Source organism: Rhodotorula graminis, assembly GCF_001329695.1.
Source record: "Rhodotorula graminis WP1 unplaced genomic scaffold RHOBAscaffold_9, whole genome shotgun sequence".
NCBI lineage: Eukaryota > Fungi > Basidiomycota > Microbotryomycetes > Sporidiobolales > Sporidiobolaceae > Rhodotorula > Rhodotorula graminis.
Window position 1 is genome coordinate 138,884 of NW_017264936.1, and position 19,682 is coordinate 158,565.

The following is a 19,682-nucleotide window of genomic DNA, read 5'->3' on the forward strand; positions in this document are numbered from 1 at the left end:
ATTCGCCCTCGAGAAGAGGACAAGCCAGCTGCTCGCTCGAAATGTGCTCCCGAGTCTGCTCCTGGACTTGCGAGGCTCGCTTCAGAGCTCGGCAGAGTGTAGCTCGAGAGGTCCGTCGACCGTGCGCTGGACCTTGCGAGCTTTCCGAGCGTCAAGTCGAGGTCAAAGCGCCGCAGCTCGTATGTACTCGGCGCGTTCGCTTTCGCTCTACCGCTCTCGAGACGCGCTGTACAGTATCGCGGAGCTTCAGCGGACAGATCCTCGACGTGCTGGCCGGAAAGGACGAGCGCTCGGGATTTGCTGCTTGACCCTGAGCCGAGGACGGTGAGCAGGAGAAGGTCGGCCGCGAGCTCGCCATCCTGCGCCTCCTGGACCGGCGTAGCTCTCGATCGACGGCTTGAGGCGGCTGCTCGAGCCTCGCGCCTCCCGCGATACCGCCTCGCAACGTGACTCGCTCGACTCGACGTCAAGGAGGAAGTCGAGGAGGAAGTCGAGGAAGGGAGGGCCAGTTCTCGCGCTCAGACCCCGCTCTTTCTCGGTCCAGCATCGCTCGGTCGACCTGTCGAGGCGACCGTTCGACGATGGGCTCGCTTGCGCTGACGTGGAACGGGAACGCCAGCTCGGCTTGGCGTAGAAAAGGGAGGTCGAGGAGGCGCCGGTCCTTTGTGCGCCCGCAAAACTGGACTGCCCGAACCGCTGCGGCGCTCTGAGCACTGTGTGACGACGGTCGAGCAACGAGCGACCGACGAGAGAGCAGTGCGAGGCGGCTCGTGGAGAGGGTCCGAGCGAGCCTTCTCAAGTGGACAGCTGCCGAGGGAAAACTCTCTCTGCTGCTCCTCGTTCGCCTCGGCCGCTAGGCAGACCTGTCGAGTAGCCCTCTGAGCTTGAATCGAGCAGCCTGGGCGAGCGAAAAGGAGCGGGAAAGAACGAGCGAGTCCACCTGCTCCTCGAGCTTCTTCTCCAAGCCGAGTTTCTCCTCCCGCGCTCGGTCCCTCGCTCTCGTGAGACGCGCCACTCGCCCTCGAGCTACTGTGAACACTGTTCGGCATAGCCAAGTGCGTCGCCCCTTTCAGCGACGAGAGGAGCGCTCTCGCAGCGGCGGAAGGACAGGGGAAAAGGTCGACGGCGACGGACGAGTATTACAGGGGACGGGACTCTGACGAGACGATGACGACGTGGGCAAGGCACTTCTAGTATTAGGGTAAGATATGGAGAAGGGAAGGCGTGGAGGAGGAGAAAGGGGAGGGGGAACTAGTGCTTCTCGGCGGCGACCTTGTCGGCGCCCTTGTCGGCGCCCTTGTCGGCGCCCTTGTCGGCGGCGCCCTTGTTCTGCGCAGCCCGAGCAGCGGCCTTTTCCTCCTTCTTCTGCTTGCGGCTCTTCTTTGGCTGTGGCGGACAAGGTGACAGGCGCGGGCAAGAGTCAGTGCGAGGCCCCGACGCGGCGACGAGGTGCGAGAGAGGAGGGGACGGACCATGCGCGCGAGGTAGTAGAAGACCAGGGCGGCGACGACGTTGAAGATGATGAACGCCCACAAGATGCCAAAGCTGTGACGAGGAGAAGCGCGCCGAGGTGAGCGACTGCGCCGACGACGACGAAAGAGGGGAGGAGAGAGGACGCACTCGCGCCAGCGGTTGCCAAAGTCGTACGAGAACGAGCGCAGGAACGTGTTGGTGTCGGCGATCTGGCAGTACGAGCCTGCAGGGGTGGCGAGGATTCGTCAATGCGCGGTCCGTGCGGGAGGAAGGCGACGACGTCGACGACGCCAAATGGGCTCGATCGACGACGGGGAAAGGGGGACGCACATGCGCCGTTGGCCTGGTTGAGCGTGCCACCTGCGACCGACACGTAGGGCCCCATGTAGTCGCCGCACGACTGGCCGGCGGGCGGCGTGATGTTGATGAGCTCTTGCGGGGCGCATTGCACCGACGTGCCGCCGACGGCGGCCGAGAGGAGGCCCTGTGCGTCACGAGGGTCAGTCCTGGGTTCGGCAGAACGAGGCTGCGGCGTGGGGAGGAGGAGGAGGAAGGAGGAAGGGGGAGGAAGGAGGAGGAAGAAGGCGCTCGACGAGGGAGCGCTGGACGTACCTCAGCGAGATACGTGAACGGCGAAACCCTATACATGAATACCCAAAAGCCTGGGAACGTCGACGGGGTGGCGAGAACGCCACAGAAGATGAGGCAGAGCGAAAAAGCCAAGTTCGCGAGATTTCCTCCGTTTTCGGCCGTATCGTTGAAGGCGATAACCATGTGGGCGAACGTGCTTGTGAAGAGGAGGAAGACCCAGACGAAGAGGAAGAAGAGGAAGCCCCGAACGTGGACGTCGTCGCTGCGCGCGAGGTCGAAAGGTCAGTTCAGGCTCCCGCGACGACGACGAGAGGCTATTGACGAGCGCGACGCACCCAGCGTTTTTGTAGAAGCCGACCGGGTAGTAGAGGCAGAAGTACCTGCGAGGGAGCGAGGCTGTGAGTGCTAGAACTCGACGAACGAGCACGAGAGGGGACGCACATGATGACGGCCATGAGGGTGTTCCACGGGAGCTCGACTGCGACAAGGGGAGAGTGTCAGTTCATGTGAGTCGTCGAGGGTGAAGAAGGGGGACGAGGAGGACGCACCGATGATGTTGGAGAGCATAAACATGATCCAGCTGTACGTGCGGCTCGGGCGCTCGCGCACCTCGTAGCTCTCGCGCTGCTTGACGAACTGGGGCACTGTGACAGAGAGAGTAGAGAGTCAGTCACGGACGAGGGGGGTAGGGAAAAAGAGGGAGGGAAGAGAAGGAAAGGGGAGAAAGAGGGGGCGGGGAGGTGGGGAAGGAGAAAAGGACGAGTGGACGCACTGATCTGCTGCACGAGCTGGCCGAAGACGGTGAAGAGAAGGAAGACCGCAAAGAGCTGGTTCTGTAGGCCCTGGATCGACGTGCCGGCGTCGAAGAACGAGACTGCGGTCGACGAGCGAGGCAGGTCAGGACGGGCTCGACGAACGACTCGAGGGTACAGGGAGCGACGTACAGCCGATGAAGAGAGCCTGTGGAACGCGCAGAATAAGTCAGTGACGGCCTGACGACGGCGCGAAAGAAGGGGAGAAGGTGGTCGAGAGAGAGAGAGAGAGAGATGAAAACTCACGACGAGGGTGCAGAGGGTGGCCTTGGAGTAGATGTAGACGGGCGTGCGCCAGTACTGCTGGAAGACACGCTTCTGGACCTCCCAGAACTGGGAGCGGAGCGGGACGGCGAACTCGGTGTAGGCCCACTTGTCCTCCTGCGACTTGTCGACGACCTTGGGGTTGGCGGCGAGTTGACGCAGTTCCTCCTTGACGGCCGCGCGCTCAGGGCTGTCGAGCCACGTCTGGTGCCAGTCGATGTCGGAGTGAGACCCAGGTGCGGCGCCGATGACCTCGAGCATGAACTCGGCGGGGTTGACGCCGGGCGGAAACTTGGCCGAGCCGTTGCGCTCAAAGTACTCGCGCAGGACGTGCGACTCGTCGCCAACACTCCCGTAGTAGATCGTTTTTCCGCCCCTGGCGAGGAACAGGAGGCGGTCGAAGCGGGCAAAGAGCATGGCCGAGGGCTGGTGGACTGCGAGGGGGACGAGGAGACGATCAGGACCCGTACGAGGTCGCTCCAGACGAGTGAGAGGGACGCACTCGTGCAGAGGATGGCCTGGCCGTTGTTCTTGAGCGTCTCGAGAAGGTCGAGGATCGACCACGACGTCTGCGAGTCGAGGCCACTGGACGGCTCGTCGAGGAACAGGAGAAGCTCAGGCTTGGCGACCATCTCGACGCCTGTACGAGCACGAGAGGGTATGTCAGTCAGGTAGAGAGGAGGTGACGAGGAGGAGAAACGGGAGCGCACCGATCGACAGGCGCTTGCGCTCCTCGACGTTTAGGCCCTCGCCGAGGCGACCGACGACGGCGTCGGCGTACTTGTCCATGCCGAGCAGCTTGAGGATCTCCTCGACGTAGGCGAGCTTCTCGGCGCGAGGGGTGCTGGCGGGCTGGCGAAGAAGGGCCGAGAACTGGAGGGCCTCGCTGTGGTTCGGGAGAGGAGGAAAGGTCAGTGCCCGCTCTCTCGGTCGATGAGGACGACGTCGACGACGCACCGAACAGTCGCCGTCTCGAGGTGAAGGTCCTGCTGCTGAACATAGCCGGTCTTGCGCTGAAAAGGGAGAGGGACGGTCAGTCGGGTCCTGGAGACCTCACTTGGGAAGGCCGACGAGCGCACCTGGAAGCTATCGTCGCGCGGGTTGCCGTCGACGAGGATGTTGCCCGTGATGACGCCGACCGTGAACCGAGAGGCGAGCGTGTCCAGAAGCGTCGTCTTGCCGGCGCCAGAGACGCCCATGAGCGCCGTGAGGGTGCCGGGCTGCAGAGAGGCGCCGCGAGCCGTCAGTCCCGCTCACCGCGAATCGCCGAACCGAGAGGAGGGAGGAAAAGAGGGGCGCACCTTGACCCAGCCGTCGACGCCGTCGAGGAGCCTGCGCGTGCCGCCCTTGACCGGGATGTCGAGGCTCAGGTTCTCCCAGTGGAAGATGGCCGTCTGGCGCTTGATGTTGACGTCCTTGGCGTCGACGACCTCGTCCTCGTTGCGCGCAGTGCGGCCCGACATGCCCGACTCGACGTCGTCGTCGCCCTCGTGCTTCGAGTGCTTGGGCTGGCGGGTGCGCGGGTACAGCTTGATCTCGCCCTTCGACTTGGCCTCGGAGATGTACTCGCTCGCGGCGAGGTACAGGAGCATAAGGCCGATGAGGAAGACCTGCGAGAGAGAAAAGAGTGAGCCCGGCGGGGCAGGCAGAGGAAAGGGAGGGCAGGACGCACCCAGAGGATGCCGTAGTTGCTGCAGGGCGGGGGCAGAACAGGTCAGAGCGTCCCTCGAGAAGATGGAGAGAGATGGAGACGCACCGCCACTTGTGCGAGTGGTAGTACTGGTAGGTCTGACCGATGTACTCGGCGCCGTCGACGAAAAGAGCTGTCGAGGAGGGTCGTCAGGCCGTCGTTTCGCGCACGCGCACGAAGAAGGAAGAGGACGCACTGCCAGGGATAGCTCCGGCGACCGAGCAGACGACGTTCGGCGAAGAAGCGTCGGGATAGCCCGGCCCAGATCTGCGAGGGAAAGGCGGGCTCGTGAGCTTCGAGCGCGACCTGGGACGAGAGGCAGCGAGAGGGGGACGTACGGGACCGTTGCCGCACACCGGTACTGCTGGCCCCAGAACTCGTTGACCATGAGGCTCTCGAAGCCGTACTGGATCCTGCGCGGGCGAGGGCGTCGAGGTTAGGAAGGCGACGAGTGCAGGGACGAGAGGAAAGGGGGACGCACGGGTTGAGGTAGCGGATCCAGCTGATCCAGCCGAGCATGTACCGCGTCGGGATGGCGAAACCGGTGTACAGGACGAGCGCGAGGATGAGGAGGGCGGCCGGGACGAGCGCTTGCGACAGGGACCGCGACAGGGCGCCGACCGATCGGAAGAACATGCTCATGACGAGGGTGAGGGTGAACGAGACCAAGACGAAGAAGAAGAAGTTGCCTGCTTGACGATTGAGGTCTGAGAGAGGGAAGGAAGGAGGGAGGGGAAGAGGAGGTAAGACGGGGACGGACGAGAAGGTCAACCCGGGACGTTCTTGAGAGAGAGGAAGAGGAAGCGGGACGGACTCGTCATGAAGTAGATGATCGTGTTGAAGCAGATCGCGTTGAGGATCTTGTACGGCAGGTCGGTCGCCATCGACGCGAACGCCTCGGCCGAGGGGTGGTAGAACGCGTACCGCGACTGCTTGTCGACGATCGGGCGTTGCGAGTACAGCGTGAGGATCTCGAGGGCGGAACCAAAGGCTGAGGAGGCGAGGAGAGGGTCAGGGCGGCGCGAGGGAAGGAGGGGAGGAAGGTGGAGGACGGAACGGACCGTTGAGCAGGATCGCGAAGAAGAGGAGCGCGCCTCGCGAGTAGAAGGTTGCCGTCGTCGGCGCAAGGTTGTAGAAGACGGACGAGACGACGAGAGCCATCGATGAGTTGCCGAAGAGCTGGAAGATGGTGAGGGACGGGTCGGCCTTGAGCCGCCAGAAGCCGCGGCGCAGGCAGAGAGCGACCTGGGCGCGGTAGCTGAGGGTGAACGGCGACGCCGGGCGGACGTGCTTCGACTGGACGTCGCGACGAGCGGCCTTGAACGTCTCGAGCTCGTCGCCATTGAGCGGGTGCTGCTGGTTGTACTCGGCGAGCTGGGCCTTGAGGGCGCGGTACTCGTCGCTCGCCTTCCAACGCGCCTCGAACTCTTGCGGCGTGCGAGGAACGCGAGTCTCCCACCCTTGGCGGGCTCGGCGCTCGGTCGCCGACGTCAGGCTCGTGAGGAAGTCGGGGACCGTCTGCTGCTCGGGGCACTCAAAGCCCATGTCGACGAAGTACTGCTTGGCCTTGTCGACGGGGCCGAACCAGATGCTGTGGCCCTCGTACAGGACGATCGCCTTGGTGAAGCAGTCGTACGCCGGCTGCGGCGCCTGGTAGATGGCGACGCTCGCGACGCCGCCGGTGAGCTCGACCGAGTTGCGGACCGACTGGCAGAACGAGACGGCCGTCGCCGAGTCGAGGCCGCGAGTCGAGTTGTCCCACTGCGAGCGAGGAAGGACATCAGTGTCGGGTGGAAGGAGGGGAGGAAAAGAGGGGAGCGAGCGCACGAAGGTGAGGGGAGAGCCGGCGAGGGCGACCTCGGCGATCGAGACACGCTTGCGCTGACCGCCCGACACGCCGCGGATGTACTCGTTGCCGACGCGGACGCTGTACGTGTCGGAAATTCCGAACACGGCCATCATGACGGCGGCGAACTGCTTCGACCACTCGCGCTGGCTCAGGCCGCCGGGAGGGTTGCGGGGCTGCAGGAACGTCGCAGGGTCAGGCTCACGTTGCCGAGAAAGTCGTATCGCCGAGAGAGAGAGTGAGAGGGTGACCCACCGCGCGAGCCTCGGCAGCAAATTCGAGCGTCTGGCCCACCGTGAGTTGCGGGAAGTGCTGCTCCGTCTCGGCAGAGCTGTTGCGGGGCAAGGCATTAGGATCTCGTGCACGAGCGCGAACGACGAGTGAAAAGGGAGGCGCACTAGATGGCCTCGCCGGCGCTGTGAGAGGAGAAAGAGTGGGTCAGTGACCGACCTCGACGACGGCGACGGTGGAAAGCGACGACGCACAAATTCTTCTTCATCTGCTCGGGCGTGATGCCCTTGTAGTTGATGTTACTCTCCGGGTTGACCTTGAAGCCCTGCGTCTCGCCGGCGAGCGTCTTGAGGAAGGTCGAGCAGCCACTGCGAGCGGAACGGAGACGACGACCAAGGTCAGTGCCGTGCGCTCGCTTCTCCCTCGATGCGAGAACGAAAGGGGACACACCTGCCGGGAGGACCGAGGACGACGAGCATGTCGCCGGGCTCGAGGAGGCCGTCGACGCCGCTCAGGATCTGGACGCGCTTGCCCTTGTTGCGCGAGACGAGGCCCTTGAGCATGCCGAACGCCTTGAGCGGCATGTTGCCGACCGTCGACTGGTAGTCGCTGTCGGTGCCGTAGCCGTACGCGCCCAGGTTTTCGAACGCGACGCCGGCGGTGCGGTGGGCGAGGTTGGTGAGCGACCAGACGGCCTTGGCCCACGCGCGAGCGTCAAAGTTGTCCGACCAAGGGTCAAAGATCGAGTCGGGCGTCGGGCGCAGAGGGTCGTCGCTCGAGCTGTCGACCGCGTCGGAGCGGCGGCTCATGGTGCGAGCGAGGCCGGCCACCTCCAGGTCGGCGCGGCGCTGAGCCTCCTCGGGCGTCTCCTCGTCCTCGCTCGACGAGATGTCGCCGGTATAGTCGCGCTCGCCCTTGTTGCCCAGTGCGGCGACGCCGTTGTGGCGGTTCTCGCGGTCGCCATTGGCCGTAAAGTTGCCGACGAGCGACATGGCTCGAGAGAGATGAGGCGGGGGGTCGAGAGAAGGTGCTTGCGGTAGGTCGAGGTGCCGAGGGCGAGGGGGTGCGGCCGGTGCAGTCGAGTGTCGGGAGATACAGAGAGAGAGACAAGGACGAGCGGGTCGGCCTGGTCCTGGGCGACGAGGACGAGGGGAGCGAGAGGCGGAAGGGGCGGCGAGGCGGGACTCGGAGCCTGCGCGCCCGCCTCGGCTCACTGATCGGGTCCGGCGGCCCGCGCGCTTGATGTCCTTAGCCCACAACCTATTGAGCAATACTAAGTTCGACGCGATCGACGGGCCGAGCGGATCCTCGCCTTCCGTCGACGGCGACGCGCACTGTTCCTGGCGCTCAGGCCCTGGCACTGTTGCTCGCTCGGCCCCATCCTTGGTCAGCAACGTACGCGTGTCGCTTGCTCGGCTTCCGTCATTCCTTGCAGGCAGATCGTCTCTCGCCGTTCGCTCCCGCTCTTACTGCGACGGCGGCGACGCGGCTCGTCTCCTTCCTCTGGTGGACCGACCCTGCCGCGGCTCAGCTTCCCCGACTTTCGACAGACTCGGCGCTAACTAGGAGCGACGAGTGCTCGTACGCGCTCTGCTCGAACGCGGCTCGCCCCAGTCCCGCCAGCACCACTTGAGGTGGATCGTCCGGCTTTCGGCTGTTCGCGCTCTCCCGCACGAGCTGCGGTCAGCTGTGGTGTGCAGGGACGAGGCTTTGCCCTCTTCTGGCGAGGCGCAGACTACAAAAGGCTCCCGCTCGAGCGCTCTCGGGGCAGAGAAAGACAGGAGAGAGAGGTCGAGAGCGCGCGAACGGACCTCTCGACGTCGCAGCCATCGTGGGCGAGACAGTGCTGCATTGCGCGTGCGCGCTACAAATGTAGAGAAGAAAACGATCCGTCGGACGTGCGCTCAGAGAGACTCGGCGGACGGCGTCTGAGCTGCACTCGCCGGCGTCGCTGCGGTCGAAGGGACGACGAACGAGTCAGGTATCGTCTCGACGCGCCTCGAGAGACGAGAGGGAAAGGGCAATGAGAGGTGGACGCACACTGCGGCACGTTGAGCAGGCTCATAAAGTCGTCCGACCCGTCGTCGCGGTCCCACGACGGGAACAGGAACGGCAAGCTCGAACCGCCGAACGCTGCGGCGTCGTCGTCGCCGCCACCGAGGCCCGTCGCGGCAGACGGGAGCCATCCGGCGCCAAAGAGCCGCGATGGCGTCTGGTACCCGCTCGCCGTCGTCGGCGTGGCTGCGCCGGGTGCGACGTCGTCCGAGCCGACGAGGCCGTCGACGCCAGTGCTCGGCGGCTGCTCGGGTATGGGGTCGCGAAGAGGGCGTGACGAGAGGGTCTGGTCGTCGAGGAAGACGGGCAGGTCGAGGCTTTGGAGGACGGCGGCGGTGGCGCCGTCGTCGAAAAGCGGGTACGGCGCGTGCGAGGACGCCGAGGTCGACGACAGGGACGGCGAGTACTGCACGTCGGCGATGACGGGTAGTTGATCTGGAGGAAGCGAGGCGGCCTCGAACTGGCTCGTGAGGGCTGCAGACGAGGAGACCTGAGTCAGTCCGTGAACGTCATGGGCGCGAGCCGAGTGAGGGGACAGGCCGACGCACCCTCGAGGACACCTGCGCTCGTGTGCGCCGTCGTCCAAGTCGTGCCGATCTCCTTGAGGCACTCGATGATGAAGCGCAGGTCCTTGCTCGCCTGCCCGCGCCGCTCGAGGTCGCGCTTGGGGTTGGCCGAGATGCCGTCCTCGACGGCCGAGATGGCGAGGACTGTGCCGGCGTTGAAGGCGGCGCTGCGAGGACCTAGAGCGTCAGGGAACGAGTACGTCGAGGGGGAGAAGTAGAGAACTCGGCGACGCACTGCTGCACCCCGGGAGCGGAGAAGCGCAGACCTGCCGAGCCGCGCAGGAGCTTGACGAGGCGCACGATGTTGCTGGCGGCCATGAGGCACTTCTCGGTGCTGATGTTGATCGTCGAGGTGGCCGGGCAGCGGCGGCGGAAGAATCTGGGCGACATCCGAGTTTGAGAAGGTCAGCTCGAGGACGAGAGGAGGTGGTCGAGGCGAGGACCGGCGCGACTCACGGGCGATGAAGCTGCGAGAGGGTGACGCATGGAGAAGCACCGGGTCAGTCCAGATTAATGAGGTAAGGCCGTCGCACCAGGGGCAGGGACCGAGAGAAAGCCGGGCTCACCGAGATGTGAACGAGATGCAGCGTCATGTTGAGGACTGCGCACAGTGCGAGACGGTCAATCTCTCGAGTTCAAGTCCGAGTGAGAGTAGGGGAAAGAGGGGAGCGTACCGAGGATGTGCGGGTGCGGCGCCTTGAGCGGGTCCGAGCCGCTCGCGCGCAGATGCGACGGGAGCTCATGATGCCTGCGTGCGCTCGAAAGGCGTGAGGTCCTCGCGCATCATGCACCTGAAGGCTCTGAACGTCCATGGCGACGAGCAGGGACTGAGGACGAGAGGGCGGGGGACGCACCAGCTCTCGAGAAGCAGGTGCAGCTCGGGGACCATGGCCTGCCGTTGGGCGAGGCTGATGCCGGGCTTTAGCGAGTAGACCCTCGACATGACCTTGCTCGCGATAAAGATGAGGCGGCTTGCCCAGTGGAACGCGCTCGAGCGGTACATCGGCGAGTCGTAGTCGAGCTCGGCAACGACGGGCGGCGGGTCCGTGTCGACCATCTCGGGCGGGAACGCGATGCTGCGACCGATGTCTGTGCGCTCGAAAGACATGTCAGTCGACGTCGACGAGGATGAGAGAGGGAGAGAGCGAGGGACGCACACATGGACGAAACGATGTCGGAGCAGAACGCGGACCAGAAGCACGCCCGCCGCGCCGTGATGAGCTCGTCGCTGAGCGGCATGCCCATGTTGATCGACAGGCGATGTGGACCGAGGTTGAGGCCAAAGTCTGTGGGCGAGAGGAGGGAGGCGTGAGCAGGTCGTCGGCCGGGGCGCGAGCGGGCGCAGGAGTGGACGGACCCTCGGTGAGCTTGAGGGCGAGCCCGACGAACATGAAGCAAGGGCCGTCGAAGCCACGCCCTGCGAGGTAGAGGCCGAGAACGAGTAGGCCTCGGATAGTCGACAGGGTCGGGTTGTACCTGCGAGAGGGGCAGAAGGCGAGGAGGGAGGGAGCGTCAGGGACGGGTTCGTCGAGGCGACAGACGAGACGAGGGGAGCGTACGACGCACCATTCCTGGTCGAGCAAGTACCTGCTCCAGGTGACGAACACGTCGCCCCTCGTGTCAAAGTCGCCGAGCAGGCCGCAGATCTCGGGCGGGTAGTCGTCGTCCGAGCCGAGGTACCGGCAGCCGACCGCGAGCGTGACGTTGAGGAGGAACGGCGAGTAAGACTGTGTGCGCTCGAGGCTGCGGACGACGACCGAGGCGTCAGGAAGGTGGGAGAGGAGAGGAGAAGAGGGGACGGACGGGTAGCGCTGCCAGTCGGCGAAGAACTGCCGCTCGGGCACGATAGAATCTGGACGATGCAAGACGTCAATCCTGCGCTCGACTCGAGGGGAAGAGGGGAGACGCACAATGCGAGAAGCAGTACTCGAACGCGAGCTTGAGGAGCTTGACCTTGAAGTCGGGCGCGAGCTCGGGCGGTCGTCGAGGGAGCGCCGGGTCGGCCGGTGACGCTGTCGGGATCGGGGCACGCGTGAGCGAGAAGGCGCGGATCGCGTTGACCGTCTCGGGCGCGTCGAGGGACGAGGTCGAGCCGGCGAGGACGGCGCGGTACGAAGAGGTCGGGCCCTGCGGGAGCTCGGTATTAGCGCACGACCCGCCACCAATGGATTCAGACGAAGAGGAAGGCGAGGGACGCACGTAGAAGCGTAGCTCGCCGTGAGCGTTGACGGCGAGGCCGCCCTGGAACGTGTCGGCCTGGTCCGGGTTCGGGTTGACCTGCGGCGCCGAGCCCTCGGCAAAGCTTTGGCTCGTCGGGCCCGTCACAGTCGGCCTGCTCGTTCCGGGGCGGTCGGGCGGCGGTTGCGCTCTCGCCGAGTCGACGGCGAGCTCGAGCGGGCTCTTGCTCGGGCGGTCGAGGTCCATGTCGGGCGAGGGCGGTCTGCTGCCGGCGGTCAGGGCGGCGAGTTGGGCCTCGAGCGTGTCGATGCGGAGCTGCATGGCCTGCACGACGGCCTTGGTGTAGGGCCTGAGGGAAGAAGGCGGGTCAGCCGTGGCCGCGAGGAGGGTCGAGCCTGCGAGCCGAGAGAGAGCTGGACGTACTTGCGCTTGTCGCCGCCGAGCTCGTACTGCGAGAACGGGGTCAGAGGAAGTCAGTGAACGATCTTGGGCGAACTTGCGGTGCCAGAGTCGAGCGCTCACCTGCGCACGGAGAGAGCGAGGTCAGCTCTCGAGTGAGGAGGAGACTTCGAGGTGGAGAGGTGGGACGCACCTCGCAGGTCGCGTTTGAGCTCCTGCACGGCCCACAGATAGGCTTGCGGCCTGCATCGAGGTGGACATGGGCGAGGATCAGCTCTGGAGGACGACGAGACCGGTCTCGCTCGAGGCGGGGGAGGGGGGGCTGGAGAGACGGGACGGACCGTCGCAGCGTCCACGTTTGGTCCGACAGCGGTTGCAGGCTGTAGTCGTGCGCGGCTGTGGGCCGCGAGGAGAGCGTGAGCCGGTTGAGACGAGACGAGGCTGAGGACGCGGGAGGGTCGGCGCACCTTCTTGGCTTTGGGAATGCCGCCGGCCGAGTCATCGTGGTGGTCATCTGGCGAGGACTCCATGGCGTGGTCGAGGGCCAGGCGAGCGAGGCTGCGTGCTCAACGACAGCGACGTGGTCGAGCGAGCGGAGGATCTGCGGGGGCCCGAGGCGGAGTCCAGCTTCCGCTCAACCCTCCCCTGAGCCGGTCGAGACCTCAATCCTTGCTGGCCTTGCATTTGAATACAAAACTCGCTCGCTCGCCTCGTGCGCCCCCGACAGCTGGCAACTGCGAGTGTGCTCCACCTCGCCTGCTTCCACGCAACACGGCAGCATGCGCCTGTCTCTGCTGAGCGTCCCTCTACTCGGCGCAGCACTCGCCGCCGCCCTCGCACCTTCCGCCGCCCCGGCCGCACCACCACCATCGACGGCGTGGTCTCCCTCCGTCCTCTCGTCCTCGATCGAGCTCGTCGGGTCTCTCGCACGGTCCACTGCCGCCTACACGCTCCGCAAGGACCGCACGCACGCCGACCAGGCCGACTCGTGGGTCGTCGGCGTCAAGGGCGCCGGCCGCAACGGCGGCTTCGTCGAGGCGACAGAGGGCAAGGGCTCGGCACGGCGCAAGATCGAGCTCGTCGAGGTCGGTGGCGATGAGTGAGTCCTCTCGCTCTCCCCTGGTCTCTCTCTGTGCGGCGAGGAGCACGTGCGGCCAGCCGGACGTGGCTCTGCGGGGTGGGGTCGAATCGCGCCTTTGCACGGCCCCTGTGCTGCCGTGAGGCCCCGAGAGAGCCGCAGGAGGACCCACGAGCGCACTGGGCGCGAGCCCCACCCGCTCCGTCCGCCGGGCCACACTGACCAGCCGCCTCCCCTCCTCCCGCGCAGCGACACGACCTTCTACCAGCTCGCCCTCATCCCGCCCCATTCCTCCGACATGACCTACGTCACCCTGTCCGTCGACTTGCCCCACGCGACCCGTCCCGAGCCAGCCTCGATGCCCCAGAACGCCGACGCGATCTACATGCTCTTCGAGGGCGACCTCCTCGCGCCCCTCACGGGCCTCTCGCCCGAGCAGCGCGCCAAGGTCACCGACATCAAGGTCCGCGTCAAGACCCCGACGCCCCGCATCGTGAGCGCAAAGGCGCCCGACGGCTTCGTCATGCACCAGCAGGCCGGCAGCGCGACCCTCGTCTTTACGCTCCAGGGCGACGCCGCCTCGCTCGGGCCCCAAGTCGCGCGTGTGCACTACCAGCAGCCCGAGGCCATCGCGTCGATCCGCTCCCTCGAGCGCGTCGTCGAGCTCAGCCACTGGGGCGCCAACCTCGCCGTCCAAGACTCGATCGACTTGTTCAACGCCGGGCCCAAGTGCGTCCCTCCCTCCCTCTCCTTTCCTCTCAAAAATCGCGCCCACACTGACTGACTTGCACTCGCTCGCAGGCTCCTGGGCCAGTTCGCCCGCATCGACTACCAGAAGGCCATCATGCACCGCCGCCAAGGCGTGACGGCCGTCTCGTCCCTCGCGCTCCAGCTCCCTCCCTCGACGCACAACCCGTACTACTACGACGTCGTCGGCAACGTCTCGACCTCGCGATTCCGCCCCTCGCCCTCGACCTCGAACAAGGCCGTGCTCCCGAGCCACGCCAACAAGAAGCGCCGCGAGCCGGCCGTCCTCGAGCTCCAGCCGCGGTACCCGATCCTCGGCGGGTGGAACTACTCGTTCACGATCGGGTACGACCTCCCGCTCGCCGAGTACGTCAAGATGCGCTCGGGCGCCAAGAAGGGCCAGTACGTCGCCGCCGTGCCGTTCCTCACGCCCGTCAAGGACGTCGCCGTCGACAACGTCCGGGTCGAGGTCCGGCTGCCCGAGGGCGCGAGGTGCGTCCCCTCTCTCTCTCTCTTTCTTGCACTCGACGTGCTCCCTCGCCGCAGAGACCCGGTCACTCATGCCGCCCTCGTCTCTGCCCGCAGGGACATCGCCGTCCACGCGCCCTTCCCGCTCACGTCGCTCTCGTTCCCCTCGTCGGCGTCCGACGGCTCGAAGAACGAGGGCACCGTCGCGTGGACGTACCTCGACTCGACGGGCCGTCCGACGGTCGTCATGACCAAGCGCGCGTGCTCGGACCGGCACGGGCAGGACGTTCTCGTGCGTCCCTCTTTCTCTCCCTCCCCTCTTCTCGCACTCTCTCTTGCAGGCTCTCGTCTCTCTTGCGCCTCCCTGACCCTGTGCCCGCCCCGTTACCGCAGATCGAGTACACGCTCCCTCCCCTCGCCGACGCCTTCCAAAAGCCGCTCGCGTGCGCGACCGTCCTCTTTGCGCTCTTTGTCGCCATCATCATGGCCAAGCGGGTGTCTTGCGGGATCAAGGCGCCAAAGGAGGTGACGCGCACGGTCGGCGAGAAGAAGTGAGAGGCGCGAGAACCGCCCGAGGTGGAATTGACTGAATCGCCTCTCTTTCTGCTGCCGAGCGAGATGGACACGGAGAGCGAGAGAGCGAGAGAGCGAGAGAGCGAGAGAGCGAGAGAGAGACGCTGTGCTCGGAAAGGGTACTGCATTAGAGACCGTAGCCGGCCTGCTCAAGAATCTACTGCTCGTCGCCGCCGTCGCTCGGACCCGGTCACTGCACGGGGCACCCCTCGCCCGCCTTGAGCGCCTGGAGCTCCTCGATCTCCCGCAACCTCCTCCACTCCTTCTCGTCGCGCCCCATGAAGTAGTGCGCGCCGGGCCCGCCCTTCTCGCCCGTCAAGACGATGAACCGGTGCTCCTCGTCGTGGTCGTACAGGCGCGCCGGGAACCGCAGCGCCTCGGGGAGGTAGCGCTCGGGCGTCCACACGGTCGACTCGGCGTCGCGAGGTGGCGGCGAGTCGTGCAGGTGCGCGACGTAGGCGGCTGTCGGGATCGGCGGGACGAGCGCCGAGGCGTTGGTCGCGACGAGGGCCCGCGCCGAGGCGGTGAACGCCGAGCCGCCAGGTGGAGGGCGCGCGAGCGGGACGACGTATTTGCCGAGCTGGACCTCCGAGTCGGTGACCGACGGGTTCGAGCCTCGGTTAAGCCGGGCGTAGCCGGTGCGGCTGCGAGAGAAGGAGGACGGGTCGGTGTGGTGAGTCGGTCGAGTTCTGCTGAGAGAGACAACGAGAGGAGATGAGAGGACGTACTGCAGGCCACGGTAGAAGAGATACTGGCACCATCGGTCGTGGTCGTCGGCCTGTGGGCGAGAGACGAGGTCAGTGCGCGCTCGACGAGGAGCGGTACGACAGGAGAGAGACCGAGCGACGCACGTTGATGTCGAGCATGCGCCCGTCCTCGACCAAGTAGCGATACGGCGCCGGCTTGTCGGCGTGCGGCCTCGTGACGAGGTAGCCGAGGAAGAGCGCCGGCCGCGGCCAGCTCTCCCTCAAGAGGCGCGCAAGCTCGGTGCTCTGCAGCTCGCGGTCGAGCGGGTCCTCCTCCTGGCCGTTGTGCGCGACGACGACGTCGACCTCGACGCCGTACTTGTCGAGCGTGGCAAAGATGGCGGGCGCGAGCTCGCCGTTGGGCGAGGGGAGGAGGTGGTGCGACGAGCGCAGGATGGGGAATTTGGAGATGAGGGCGGCGCCTGTGTGACGACAGGCAGGAGGCAAACGATGTCAATGAGGATCAGGAAGGGTTCACAGAGCCAGACGACGAGAGAGAAAAGTCGACGCACCCCACGTGTTCTTCTGCGGGCCTGGTCCGAGGTCGACGTACGGCATGTTGAGCGAGTGCGAGATGAACTGGGTGCTGTCGAGGATGTCTTTCACAGTCAGTGACGGCTGCTGGATGAGAAGAAAGGGCGAGGGAGAGGGAGGACGCACATGTCGCGGTTGCCGCCGACCATGCGGTGCACGTCCGTCTCGAGGAGGCCTGCGTGCGACGAGCTCGAGTCAGTGACCGCGTCGACAGGCGCGATGTCGCAGGAGAGAGTGGGGGAATGAGCGACGCACCGATGACGTCGACCTCTGCCGTCCTGAGCATGTTGGCCATCCTCCTCCCGCTCTCCCACATCTCGCCGTCGAGGCCGAAATGGACGGTCCAGATGCCCGCCGTCACGAGCCGCTCCTGCGCGTGGTACGGCACGCCCGGCGCGTAGTAGCCCGGCGCGCGGTACACGAGGACGGCGACGCCCGCGAGCGCGAGGACGAGCGTCGCCGTGCGGAGCGTGCGCGCCGTTCCTCGCCTTCCTGACGCTCCCGCAGCTGCTCCCGCCCCACTCGTCGCCGCCGCTTGCCGCACACGCGCCGCCGGCCACAGCCCGGCCGCGACGCCCGCCATCGCGAGCGCGAGGACCGTGCCCGTGCGCTCGCGCAGGACCGACCCGGCGGGCACGAACGCGTACGCGACGGTCCACGTGCTCGCGAGCTCGAGGAGCGCGTAGATGAGGAACGCGGCGGCGAATGGGGCGCCGGGCCCGGACGGGGTGTGCGAGGTGAGGGAGAGTAGGAAGGGTGGGAAGAGCGAGGCGAGGTAGGTGCCGAGGAGGCAGGCGGGGAGGAAAGACGCCCATGATGTCCGGGTGAGGAGGAGTGTGGCGCAGGTGCAGGCGATGGCGAACGAGGTGAGCGAGGTGCGGGTCGTGGCGGTCGACGAGGGGACGAGCGCGATGCCGGCGAGGACGGCGACGATCGTGATGAGGCCGTGCGGGAAGGCGTACGGCCCGGACGACGGGTACCCGGCCCAGGACCAGGCGATGATGGTGCCCGAGTCGGTAAAGAGCCAGTGAAGAAGGAAGAAGAGGGAGCCGAAGCCGAGCGCGGCGGTCCATTTCGCCGCGAGCGACGGCTTGAGCGGCATGGCTGGCGTGGCCCACGTTGATGGCGGCGATGAAGGTGATGTTGACGACAACGACGGCTCGACAGCACCGGTTGACGCCGCCGCAGGTGGCACGACCGTCGCCCGCCTCCTCGCGACCGCATCGAAGTACGCGAACGCGGCGAGCGCGAGCCCGACGCCGTTCCACCCGCCCGTGTCGTACCTCGGGCTCGGCGACGCACGCATGAAGGGCCACAGCGGGTTGAGGCTGAAGTTGGCGAACTTGACGACGAGCGAGACGACGAGGCCGAGGAGGAAGACCCTGCGGGAGGAGTGGACGAGGCAGGATAGGCCCGAGGGCATGAGTACGAGGACGTGGTAAAGGGCTGTGTGAAAGGAGAGAGAGGGACGCACCTCGCTCGCGCGTCCACCTTGTCCGCCTCCCTCCTGACGTCCCACCACCCGCCGACCGTCCCGCACACGGCGAGCCCGAGCCCGAGCGCCGTACCCCTCAGCCGCGCAATGCCGTTGCCGTCGAGCCACCTCGTCGCGAGCCCGACGAGTAGGCCGAGGTGCGCGAGGGCCGGACGAGCGAATGCTCGGGACAGGACCGGAAGCGCGAGGAGGATCGGCGACAGGATGGCGAACAGGAGGACCTCGTTCCCGCTGAGGCCCATCGACCACACCGACTCGTAGAAGATCATGGGCCCGAGGGCGACGAGGAGGGTCCAGAAGATGAAAGCTGTCGAGGGCGGGGCGGCGAGGGCGGGGCGGCGAGGGCAGGGCGGCGAGGGCAGGGCGGCGAGCGGGAAAGTTGCGTCGGGCACAGGGTGAGAGGGGAAGGTGAACGAGGGCGAGAGCGAGAGGGGAGAGGAACGAGTCAGTAACTAGGACGGGTTGCGTCCGTCCGAGAGACGAGGAGAGAAGGGGAGGGAGCGTACCGAGGTACACATCGGCGACAAAGTGCCTCGTCCTCGCCGTCGCCATCTCGACCCTCGCGAATGCCCGTGCGACCGGGCCCGCAGGCTTGCGCGTGCCCTTGTGGACGACGGGCGCGAGGTAGACGCCGTGCGCTCGAGCCTCGGGCGAGGCCGGCTGCAGGGCGAGCTCGAGTCCGGGCAGGCTCGATGATGATGATGACGAAGATGACGAAGAGGATGCCGACGAGGATGACCATGATGATGAAGAAGAAGAAGAAGAAGAAGAAGTCGGCGCGTAGTCGAGGATGAGGATGGCGTCGAACGAAACGTCGAGCAAGATGAGGGACCACTCGAACAGGGCATAGATCGAGTAGGCTCCAGGGACGCGGTACTGCTTGTGCTCGAGGTAGAAGTAGATGAGGGGCGCGAGTGTCGCGAAGAAGGCCGTGCCGAAGATGCGCCGCAAGGTCTTGGCGCGAGTGCCCGACGGGGTGAGGACGGTCCCGACGATCATGTACGGGAGGTTGAGGACGATGTAGCTGTGGCGTGCGCGACGATGGTCAATCTCGGGGAGGGCGAGGAGGAAGAAGGAGGAGGAGGGACGCACAGAACCATGAAGACGTCGTGCACGTCGCCGTGGTCACTGCTCGTGACAAAGACCCAGCCACCGCAGGAGATGGTGCGCACGACGGCAATGGCGGCAAGCGCGGCTGGAAGCGTGCTGTGCGGGTCGATGAATCGGTGCGAGACGAACCCGACGAGGATGAGGAGGAAGCGCGGGCCCGAAGTGAGGGCGATGAGGAGCTGGAAGACGTTGCGCTCGGGGAACCAGTCGCCGATGGTGCTGTCGGACGCGCGGCAGGGTCAGTGCGAGGCCACCTGGGTGCGACAGAGAGGGAGAGACGGACGCCGAGACGGAGGGCGCCCATTCCTGCGGGTAGCCGTACCACTGTGTATGCGCGCTCGGTCAGCGGGGAGTCTCTTGCAAGTCTGCGCAGGAAGGTGGCGGAGGACGGACCTGGTTCTTTACGATGCGGTGGTAGTGGAGAGCGACGCCGAGGACGAACGCCGAGGCGAAGGCGGCTGTGAAACGAGGAGGGGCGGTCAGCTCTTGCGGGGCGGCCGGTAGGGGCGGGATCAAGAGGACGGACCTGTCGAGAGTGCCGTGTGGAGCTTTGCGAGCGACTGGGCGTGAGCCTGCGGGAGGGCGAGGGAGCCGAGTGAGGACCCGCAGGAGTGGGGAGGCGAGGAAGGGAGGACGCGCCTGCAAGAGGGCGGCGGGTCGCGGTGCGTTGTTGGCCATGGCCGCTCAGTTGTGCGGGTGCACACTCGAGGTCGAGCGAGCTGAAGAGCGAGAGCCAAGCGGGACCCAGCGGATGGCAACCTCATCAGCTCGACCCGGGTCGTTCGCTCCCTCCCTCGCACCGCTCGAGCAGCCAAGCGCACCCGCA

General features: G+C 66.1%; 4 protein-coding genes across 4 annotated transcripts; 1 reads left to right on the forward strand and 3 right to left on the reverse strand.

Annotated features, from left to right (window-relative positions):
• Positions 1-1,245: 1,245 nt before the first annotated feature.
• RHOBADRAFT_48668 (uncharacterized protein) lies at positions 1,246-7,716 on the reverse strand (the record flags this gene model as incomplete). Its single annotated transcript, XM_018415170.1, has 28 exons — positions 1,246-1,386; positions 1,473-1,545; positions 1,621-1,696; positions 1,804-1,957; positions 2,086-2,326; positions 2,400-2,444; positions 2,506-2,542; positions 2,613-2,708; positions 2,837-2,938; positions 3,009-3,024; positions 3,123-3,574; positions 3,643-3,780; positions 3,851-4,026; positions 4,098-4,153; positions 4,220-4,360; positions 4,442-4,750; positions 4,813-4,831; positions 4,897-4,963; positions 5,027-5,097; positions 5,169-5,243; positions 5,312-5,537; positions 5,645-5,821; positions 5,892-6,591; positions 6,658-6,852; positions 6,932-7,007; positions 7,075-7,092; positions 7,162-7,275; positions 7,358-7,716. 28 exons carry the CDS (start codon positions 7,714-7,716, stop codon positions 1,252-1,254), a joined length of 4,344 nt encoding a protein of 1,447 aa, XP_018269891.1. The 3' UTR covers positions 1,246-1,251.
• Positions 7,717-8,736: 1,020 nt separating this feature from the next.
• On the reverse strand, positions 8,737-12,635 carry RHOBADRAFT_54437 (uncharacterized protein; the record flags this gene model as incomplete). Its single annotated transcript, XM_018417308.1, has 16 exons — positions 8,737-8,858; positions 8,948-9,436; positions 9,511-9,695; positions 9,764-9,907; positions 9,985-9,995; positions 10,095-10,129; positions 10,203-10,276; positions 10,383-10,617; positions 10,686-10,814; positions 10,886-11,004; positions 11,095-11,271; positions 11,332-11,380; positions 11,439-11,655; positions 11,728-12,055; positions 12,130-12,155; positions 12,573-12,635. The coding sequence occupies 16 exons, from the start codon at positions 12,633-12,635 to the stop codon at positions 8,812-8,814; spliced, it is 2,328 nt and encodes a 775-aa protein (XP_018269892.1). The 3' UTR covers positions 8,737-8,811.
• Positions 12,636-12,884: 249 nt separating this feature from the next.
• RHOBADRAFT_54438 (uncharacterized protein) lies at positions 12,885-14,998 on the forward strand (the record flags this gene model as incomplete). The annotated part of the gene is made up of 5 exons (XM_018417309.1): positions 12,885-13,204; positions 13,433-13,912; positions 13,985-14,422; positions 14,516-14,690; positions 14,792-14,998. The coding sequence occupies 5 exons, from the start codon at positions 12,885-12,887 to the stop codon at positions 14,951-14,953; spliced, it is 1,575 nt and encodes a 524-aa protein (XP_018269893.1). The 3' UTR covers positions 14,954-14,998.
• An 80-nt stretch (positions 14,999-15,078) lies between these two features.
• Positions 15,079-19,534, reverse strand: RHOBADRAFT_54439 (uncharacterized protein; the record flags this gene model as incomplete). Its single annotated transcript, XM_018417310.1, has 13 exons — positions 15,079-15,615; positions 15,700-15,749; positions 15,823-16,139; positions 16,230-16,303; positions 16,378-16,426; positions 16,507-17,633; positions 17,726-18,053; positions 18,253-18,770; positions 18,839-19,075; positions 19,140-19,180; positions 19,250-19,314; positions 19,383-19,428; positions 19,460-19,534. The coding sequence occupies 13 exons, from the start codon at positions 19,532-19,534 to the stop codon at positions 15,162-15,164; spliced, it is 3,381 nt and encodes a 1,126-aa protein (XP_018269894.1). The 3' UTR covers positions 15,079-15,161.
• Between the last annotated feature and the right edge of the window lie 148 nt (positions 19,535-19,682).